The following is a 10,000-nucleotide window of genomic DNA, read 5'->3' as shown; positions in this document are numbered from 1 at the left end:
ACTGATCCTAGATTGTATTTCTGGCTCTGGAGCAGGAAGTGCTTGAGTGGAGCTGACTACTAAACCTTGCTGTTAGCTTTAGATCAGTGGCATGGGACGACCAGCAAAGAACATTTTTGCCATGCTTCCATTGTCTTGAACAATAAATAAATAAACAAACAAATAAATAAACAAACGTTATCAGAGTTCAGAGGGTGTAAAAGTCGTGAAGTGCAAAAACATTTTGCGCAAAATCCAGCTAGCTCGTGTGTAGTGTTTTTTTTTTTAATCATTATTTTGAATGCTTTATCGTTTCATATTTCTTTGCGTTAGGTTATATTATTTCTTGTACCGTTGTATTCGAGGTACAGCACTTGAATTAATGCGAGTTTTATAAATGAATGCGTTTTATAAATAATCCCTAATTTCTCCTTCTGGGGATTAACAAAGTATTATCTTATCTTATAAATCTTACTCGTGAACCAAATGTTATTGTTAACCTCATTTATTCTACAAGGCAAAAAAAAAAATACAAAAATAAATAACCTATCAACTTCAATCACCTCCATGTTCACTGGATTTATTTATTTATTTAGTTTAAACCGTATACCAAAATTGCAAACCCATCCTAGGTTTTTGTGTAAGCACACTTCCAGAGTCACTTCCTGTTTGACCGAGTGAGTGCCTGTGTGGAGTTTAGTATGTTCTCCATGTCTGCGTGGGTTTCCTCTGACATCCCAGTAACATCCCAGTAACGTCCCAGTAACATCCCAGTAACATCCCAGTAACGTCCCAGTAACATCCCAGTAACATCCCAGTAACGTCCCAGTAACATCCCAGTCGTGAATTGGATATGGTGGATTGGCCCTTGGTGTGAATGTGTGTGCATGGTGCACTACACAAACCCTAGAGTCCTATCCAGGGTGTATTCGGGGCAGTGGTGGTTGGGCCCTTGAGCAAGGCCCTTAACCCTCTCTGCTCCAGGGGGCGCTGTATCATGGCTGACCCTGCGCTCTGACTCCAACCTCATCCCAGGCTGGGATACGCGAAGAAAATAATTTCACTGTACCGTAATGCATATGGACGCACGGTGGCTTAGGGTCGGGGATTCGCACCGTGGCCCTGTGTGTGTGGAGTTCGCATGTTCTCCCCGTGCTGCGGGGGTTTCCTCCGGGTACTCCGGTTTCCTCTCCCTGTCCAAAGACATGCATGGTAGTCTGATTGGCGTGTCCAAAGTGTCCGTAGTGTATGAATGGGTGTGTGAGTGTGTATGTGCCCTGCGATGGATTGGCACCCTGTCCAGGGTGTACCCCGCCTTGTGCCCCATGTTCCCAGGGATAGTCTCCAGGTTCCCCGTGACTCTGAAGAAGGATATATAAGATGGATGGATGGATGTAATGCATGTGATTAATAAAGACTCATTATCACTATCCTTGTCTCATGCCCAGTGTTCCCAGGACAGGTTCAGGATCCACCACGGTCTCGAACGTGAACCCAATACACTGTCGAGGATTTATGTCGTTCATTTAGGAGTGTTCAGTGCTTCAGAAGGTTCTGGAACCTTGCCCAGTGAACATCGGCCTCGCCACGTTACTCATTGTTAGCCAATTACCGAGGAGTAAGACACTGCCAGGTGACGTGTATACCGTTGATTATCTCAGTACGACGGAACCCGTCAACACATGGGATTTATTTATTAGGCAGCAGGTGAACCGTCAGTTCTCGAAGTTGACGTGTTGGAAGCAGGGAAAACGGGCGAGCGTGAGGATCTGAGCGACTTCGACGAGGGCCAGACTGTGATGGTTAGACGACTGGGTCAGAACATCTCCAAAACCACAGGTCTTGAGGGGTGTTCTCAGTATGCAGTGGTTACTACCTACTAAAAGCGCTCCAAGGAAGGACAACCAGTCTGTGCAATATTAGGCATGTGGTTTTAATGGTATGCCTGATCAGTGCATGTCCTCAGCTAGTGATCGGAAGGTTTAGAAACACAACCCCCAGGACTGCTAGAGGACCCACGCCGACCCCACAAGGGAAACCCTTTAAAATTGCTTACGTTTAGCTTGATTGCTCTGCACACCGGTAACCGAATACATCCTCCTCATTTATTCATTCAACAGACCCTTTTATTCACAGCAATCCGAGCTTAGAGCTGAGCAATTCAGGGTCAAGGAGCTTGCTCGAGCAACTGAACGTGCATGTTTAACTGCTCAGTCGGCGCTGCCGATCCTTACGCAAGCCCTACTTGCACACACCTTACCACTGAAAACCAGAAACCGGCTCTCCGACAATCCCGTGCCAAGGGAATAAACAATTAAATCAAGCTCATTAAAACAAGCGGGTTTGCTCATAATAAAAAATGTTTTCTTCTACACGGCTGCTTCAGACGATCCTTTAAAACACTGCGGCCTAAAAGAATAAAAGAAGAAAGAAAGAGTTGAAAGTTGTACTAGAACGAGAACAAGTTATATTTGTTGTGTCCTTCACACTGTTTTCAAATGAGAACCAGAGCCACGTTGCTCAGACCACAATAACCCTAAGCTGTCTAGATGAGAGGAACAACAACAACAACAACAACAAACATTTAGTTCAAGTGTGACTTGATGTGGTGTTTTTATTGTCCAAATGAGGAAGAAGCTAATCCAAGTAGTTGAGGGAGTTCTACCAGTCTCGGCATTTGAACTCACAACCTTCTGGTCACTAATGCAGAAACTGACCGACTGAGACACTTCCGCATTAATTCTGCCGAAAGAGGAAGAAGAACAGGAAGAGAAAAATCGAACGAGAGTCAAACAGAGCCCTAAAGAAGAACAACAGATTTGAGAAAGTCGCAAAAAAAAAGCGAGACAGAGACGTGCTGAGAGGCAGAGCGGGACCAAGAGATCACAGGTCGAGTGCAGGACTCGCAGTGAAAACAGAAATGAAGAGTGACAGCCACCGTAGCACTTGCTCCTCTCCACTCTCGCAAAAAAAAAAACAAAAAAAAAAAAAACGGGAGCGCCTGTCGATCACCGTCTGCGCCCTGCCACTGAGCCACGCCCCCTCTTAAACACACGCTCGCGCTCGGTAGCGAGAGCAGTGGGAGGACATCTCGGTGAAACCCTGTTATTATATTTCCGCGGCTTAGCCTACGGCGACACGGGAGGAAATCAGATCTGACACTGATCCTCTGCTAACACGATGCCGCCTGGCTGCGGCTGACTGATGGAGCCGAGCACGTCGGCACCGTCACTACCGTCGCCGTGTGTATTTAATTAAGAGTAACTCGTACGACCTGCGAAAATAAAGACAATGATGATAAGGCCGAACGTTCATATGGAGTCTGATGGAGTTCCATCAGTCTGATGTGCCTCATGTAAATATATGACGATGAAGATGATAGAGGAAAGCAATCAGTAAGGAATGAAACTTGGGAGTGTGGAAGAAGAGCAAATTTAGAGCTATTGGTATCATGGCGTGACTCGAGATAGTTCCTGATATCACTTAGGTCCTCAGTTTTTCCTCTCTTGAATTTAACATCAAGACAGAGAAAAGTCTGACGAATTTCCCCATGATGGAAACCTTCAACGTTACACAACGTTGACATCGGAGACGCCTTCCCCGAAGAAAAGAAAAGAAAAGAAACCCCCCCCCCCCCCCCCCCCCCCCCCCGTCCCCGCTAACTAAACGTCTCCTCGAACGTTCAACGGTGTGCGCACATTTCGTACGTTCTTACTACGTGAACGACGGAGCGAGCGCCATCGTATTGGGAGTCCGATCTTAAGAGTTCTAGAGAATCATAATAGTAGGGAGATTGGACAGGAGCGTCGGCTGACCGTTTGGACTTTTGGCTCCATCGCTGAGGCCGTCGCAGAGCTGGCGTTTCTGCGCGCTCTTAAACTCCTTCAGCGACAGATAGAGGACCTTCCGCACCACTCGCTCTTCCGACCAGGGGATCCCATCGCTGTCGTCCTGCAAACAAACAAAAACAAACCAACCATAAATTGGTTAACAGTCCAGGAGAATTGGAATCAGAAGCGTAAACAGATTTCATACATATTCTGAACCAATCATCCGTCGAATACCAAATATGACCAAATATGGCTTCATTTCGGGCAGCTTCCCTGCAGACTTCATATAGAATTATAATGATCCCTTTTTCTGTTCTTTTAAAAAAAAAAAAAAAATATCACAGAAATAAAAAATGACATTATTTTCTAAAAGGGAACAGAATCCTGATGCCAACTTCCCATCTGTACGCGCACACACACACACACACTTCCTTTCCAAGCACCACAACAGCGATCGTAAAGATTCTCACTATGAAGCGTTTTCCACAGACGCCGTGAACGTGAACACGTGATCGTGTCCTCGCGCTCAACGAGAGGAGGCGGAGCCGATACGGCACGCGGTTCATGGCAAAATGTCTCCCGACTTGTTTACATGTGCAAAGTGTCTTTCGTTAACGGAGCGGCTACGAGACGAGAAACGACACCGGGTTTTTTTCTCTCTCTTTAATCTGCAAGCCACGACCTGGTGAGTCCGTTTACCGACATCGGATTGGCGCTCCTGTTACACACAGATCACCGCCGAAAGATGGAGTAAAATGAAGTCGCATCCAGCTACCATTACTCGAGTCATTCAGTTCGACAGACGGGCTAATCGAACGCCACTTGACTCGATCTAACGCAGAGATCTGAGGAAGCGACGAGTCAGGGTACTTTTTTTTAAACGGGTTTCCAGCGGATACGACGCAGCTAGTAAAAGTTTAGCAAAAATTTTATTTTGTTTATTCGTGTAGCGCTTTTAACGATGGACGTTGTCTCAGAGCAGCTTTACAGAAACATATAAACACGGGATACGGATTTTAAGCGTGTGAATTTATCCCTGTTGAGCGAGACGGTGGCGGCGACGACGATGGCGAGGGAAAAACTCCATAAGATGATACGAGGAAAAAACCTTGAGAGGAACCCGACTCAGAAGGGAACCCGTCCTCATCTGGGTAACGACGGATAGCGTGAAAGCAAAAGAAAGCTCATGATGGATTTCATATCAAGTTTGGTTGTTGAGCTAATACAGCCAATCAGCCAAGATATAGCCTAATTGGGGTCTGATGTTGGTTTGTTTTGAAGGTGTCCATTACTTTGAGGCTAATATGACGGGCAAGCACTGAAACTCTAATCTAATTTCACGTCAAAAGCCATTTGAAGCCATATGTTTATATTCGTTCTAACTAAAGGTCATGAGACGCCAGAGGAGTCATATTTTCTGACTTCCTGATAGTCATGTATGGTTTTTTTTTTTTTTGGACTTGAAATAAAACCAATGACGAACGGGATCCGATAACTGGTGACGTTTATAACGTCTTTGATGCATTTCCAAGCGTTGAGACCTATGAACAGGAGCTTTATGCTCACTTGGTCTTCCGAGAAGTAGCGATTCCACCAGCATCGTAACACAAGGCTAATTAAGCGGCGTGCACCGAGATGTCCAATAAAGCGAACATGATTTCATCACGGCTTGTGAGAAAGCGACGGCAAAACAAAAACACGTGTCGAGAGGAAGTGCCTGGTTTTAACCTACAGCTGTTAACAACCTAAAAATGTCAACACAAAGGCATCAGTGTGTGTCGGACCGATCTAAAAAAGCAGATTGTACCAGAAAGACGTAGCTACGTGCTCCTAAAGCCTCCGTCAGACTGAAGCTGGTGTTACACGGTGTGATTTATTTATTTTTTGTCCGCGCTCTCGAGATTACCGAAGTTACTTTACACGGTGTACGTGATGATCCAAATAAATTCTTGGCTGAATTCGATAACAGAATACACGAGGAACTATAAGTGCTGCAGTTAAAGAAAATAACTACGGTCGTCATGATCCTGGAAATGGGGTCCCATGAGAAAACACATCTTAAAAGACGATGAAGACGACCTTGGAGGTATAAAAGAGGACAGCGTGGAATAGCCATTCTTCAAAACGAGTCTTTTTTTAAAATTCTATCCTTTAGCGTGTCTGTTAGCTTCCGAGCGCGATGTACCAGGGGCCGGGCATGTTTTTTTAAAATGAATTAATTTATTATTTTTTTAAAAAATTATTTATTTATTTATTCAATTAAATATGAGCATGTGAGCAAGAAAATAAATAAATCAAACATAACACACACACACACATATTCTAGAACAGGAAAAAAAAAAAAAAAAAACAAACGGAAAAGAACGCTGTGCTGTAGCTATTCAGACGCTAGCTCAGAGCATGACTAGCGGTTCTGTTTACTCTGCTAAATCCTGACAGAAGGCAGTAGGATGATAAACAGAAAACTTTGAGCTTAATGTTACAAAAAACAAACAAACAAAAAAACAATGCAGACTAACATGAATAAGGACAGACTGGAGTTTGTGTGCCAGTGTTTGTGTCTCTCAAAATGGCTGCCATTCTAGTCAGAATGCTAAGTAAAAATGACTTTCTAGTGCTCGGGACACAAGTTAAATGATTCCAGTAGTGAGAAAGAAATAATAATAATAATAATAATAATAATAATAATAATAAATCCCTTCAGTCAAGCTAAAAGGTTTTCACCTCAGGGTAAAAATAATTACCGCCATGCTATCAGTGGAGATAACAGTGCGAGGAATCTATTAGCAAGCGCCAGGCTCATAAAGCGAGCATGAAAACGAACGTTTGGCAATGAAAGGAGAGAGCAGGAGACTCGACAGGGCTCAAGGAGATTAGAGAGGTGTGAGACACACGCACACGCACACGCACACTTTCAGCCAGGTCTGGCACTGCACTGATGAGCTCAAGGATTAAACAAGCCTCATTAGCGGTTAGCGTTCTGACACACTCAAATCGTCCAGAGAGCAAAAGAGCCAGCAGTTTGCAGACACATCTGAGACAGATTTAAGCGTGTGTGTGTGTGTGTGTGGACTCAAAAGAGCAATAAATGGTAAGTGAGATTCATATTCGGCCCGTCGCGAAAGAGTTGCCAGGTCTTTTAGAAAACGCTGGCGAGGTTTGTAGTGTCGGAAAAAAAACATCAAAGAGAACGATGAAAAGGACGGACGTTAACGTTCTCGACTCGACCGACTAAACCGATATCCCGAAGACGCGCCGCGTCTTGTTTTGTTTTCTACAAAACCCGTAATATTCCACCGTGATATTACTTTTAAACCTGCGATCCGCACAATAAAGAACGCGGTAAAAGCCGCGAGGGACGGCCAATCGCTCAATTCTGCTGTAATTTTTATTTATTTAGCGATGCAATTTGTGGATTTTTTTTTTTTGGTGCTTTTTTTTTTTTTGTGTGCGTGTGTAAAACTACTCGCACTGGCGAACTCGCAAACCGCACGGAATTGTTTGTGGGTAAACGAGAGCTTTCGGCTGCACTCGCGTCCGACACAGGTGAGCCGAAGAGGGCTTTCGGCGGTAGGTTTGAAAAAAATCGAGCCTTGCGTCTGACCGTTCTAAAGTGCTGACACTGGAGACTCCTTCCAATAACGCTAGATAAACGTTCAGTGCTGAGAACATAAGACTGGTTTCCCAAAAATAGAAAAAAAAGTTATATAGTCCAACACACACACACACACACACACACACACACACACACACACCCCCCTCAGAACTCAGACTCAGCCTAGAAATTTCCAAACAGTGCCAAAGCACTGAATAAACTATGAGCCATCAGACATGTTTCACTGTTATATATGTGGAGGGGGTTATGAAGGAGGGGTCTGGGCAAACAAAAGGTGTGTGTGTGTGTGTGTGTGTGTGTGTGTGTGTGTGTGTGTGTGTTGGGGGGGTGACACTGACAGGTGAGCTTTACATATCCCAGCAGACATGTACACACACACACACAGAGCACCTGACAGAAGCTGATTGGGTGCAAGGAGTGTGAAAACCACCAGGTCTTCTCATTAGACACCCCCATGGGCATGCGCACACACACACACACACACACACACACACACGCAAACAAACAAACACACACACACAATGGCATATGCATCAATACAATCTGGCAGGTTTTGGAATGGACCACGTTGCTCTAATGCTGAATGGCACGAGCCTTGAGAGGACAGTTATAATTGTGTGTGTGTGTGTGTGTGTGTGTGTGTGTGTCAAAACCCTTGAAAGCGTGACGCTGTGACAGGATCCCCAGAGCATAGTGCAGCAGGCTGGCAGGTATGGAGCAATTACCTCACACTTCCTCTACCCCCCTCTCACCACACTATGGTGTGGCACTGGGCAAACCACACACACACACACACACACACACACACACACACACACACACACACACACACACACACACACACACAATCTGCTCTGAACTCTGGCAGCTGATCAGGAAAGTGCGTGCAAGTGTCTTGCTTTCTCCTTTTTTGGCAAGCTGCCAAGATGAGAGTACGAGTGTGTTCATTTCCTCTGTGAGAAATCACCGAGCTCGGCCCGAACAACAAACAACAACATTATTATCCGCAAAAACCCGGTGAATATCTTATCAATCACATCATGTCTCCTCGCGACCTCTCTCTCGCGCTCAGCCGCAGATCCTACTCGCAAATCCAAACGCGGCCTCTTCCGTAAAAGAGGTCCTCCAGGATGCTAAAACTCCGTTCTCGTGTAACACAGAAGGAACGAAGGGGAGGTTTTGATAGAAGCCACAGCGCACACACACACACACACACACACACACACACACACACACACACACACTGGTTCTAACATTCGCGAACAAGAAAATTTTTCCCCACAAATGTAAGAAAACAGCGAGGCAAAAGTACTTTAATAATAAGCAGCGCCTCGATTCTTTTAGCAAGAGACCACAGCCCCGCCCACTTGTTTCCTATTGGCTCGCAAGACTTGTGAATTCGACATAAAGTTAAGAGGAACTGAAAGGAACCACAATTAGAAGGTTTTTATGTTCCTGCTATGTGAATTTTATTCATCTTTAGTCTGATTGCTGATTTACCTGAACAAAAAAAAAAAATAATAATAAATAAATAAATAAATAAATAGTTTTCCCCTTATCACCATAGCAACAGGCCAACGCTACAGCTAAACCCGTCCGTGCAGGACGTCACAGAGCTTCATTTTTTTGTGATCGCCGCGGCCAAAAAGATAGCTTTGTGCGGTGTTTGTCGGTAAACGCGACCTTTTAGCTGTACTCGTGTTCGGCGCGCGTGAATCTAAGAGGCCTTCGTGTCGCGATGACGTCACGTGACGTACGAAAACCACGCGCTCCTCCCGACACGGCGTCTTTCCTCGATTCCTTGATTTTGCGTTATCGTCTGCGATCGCGGAAATGGCGAAACCCTTGAGGGGCTGGCTAAAGCGTAGATGTTGAGTTACACACGTGTACACACCTGACGTTATCGCACGTGATTCGAATGAACACGGAACTGATCGGTTTATAAAGCAACTATTACACCCACACTTGGAGTCGTTCATATGTGATGTATCACACAGGCACGGGAGGACCCGATGAAGTATAACTAGATGTACATTATCCAGAAGTGCGTGTGTGTGTGTGTGTGTGTGTGTGTGTGTGTGTGTGTGTGTGTGTGATGTGTGTAATAATGGCATTTCCTCCACAAAACACAAAGCCAACTCAACACGTGTTAAACCCTCCTATCCACTTCAATTACTTCGAAATGAAGGTTTGCATGGAACCAATAAACACCTATGAGATGCACACGCACGCAGGAACACACACACACACACACACACACGCACACACACATTCTCTCGGCCTAAATATAGCAGCGTTGACGCTCACTTGGGATTGATCATCGTGGAACACGGGCTCGCGGCCAACTCAGGGCTTTCACAGAACACGCTCGAATTTGTTCAAACAATGCACGCCGCCTGAAAGGACACAACAGGAACAAAAGGGAGGGAGATGAAAAGAAAGCACGAGACAGAGAGACGGTGCAGGATCGAGAGAGACGGAGGGAGGACTTTCTAACAAGGACACTGCTCTAACGGCAGAACATTCAGGATGTTCTGATCGTCTGTCCGTCTGACCATCCTGTTCTCCGTCTCGT

The 10,000-nt window shown here is 45.2% G+C and overlaps 1 protein-coding gene across 1 annotated transcript in view; it reads right to left on the bottom strand.

Moving 5' to 3' along the window:
• Positions 1-10,000, bottom strand: part of jarid2b (jumonji, AT rich interactive domain 2b) — a 117,774-nt gene that overhangs the window by 54,862 nt on the left and 52,912 nt on the right. Inside the window, exon 2 of the mRNA XM_017481047.3 lies at positions 3,795-3,930. Within this exon, the coding sequence (XP_017336536.1) occupies positions 3,795-3,930 (136 nt within the window). The remainder of the gene's footprint in view (positions 1-3,794; positions 3,931-10,000) is intronic.

The sequence above is a fragment of the Ictalurus punctatus genome, chromosome 12, assembly GCF_001660625.3.
Source record: "Ictalurus punctatus breed USDA103 chromosome 12, Coco_2.0, whole genome shotgun sequence".
NCBI classification, from domain to species: domain Eukaryota; kingdom Metazoa; phylum Chordata; class Actinopteri; order Siluriformes; family Ictaluridae; genus Ictalurus; species Ictalurus punctatus.
This window is presented reverse-complemented; position numbering and strand designations above follow the sequence as displayed.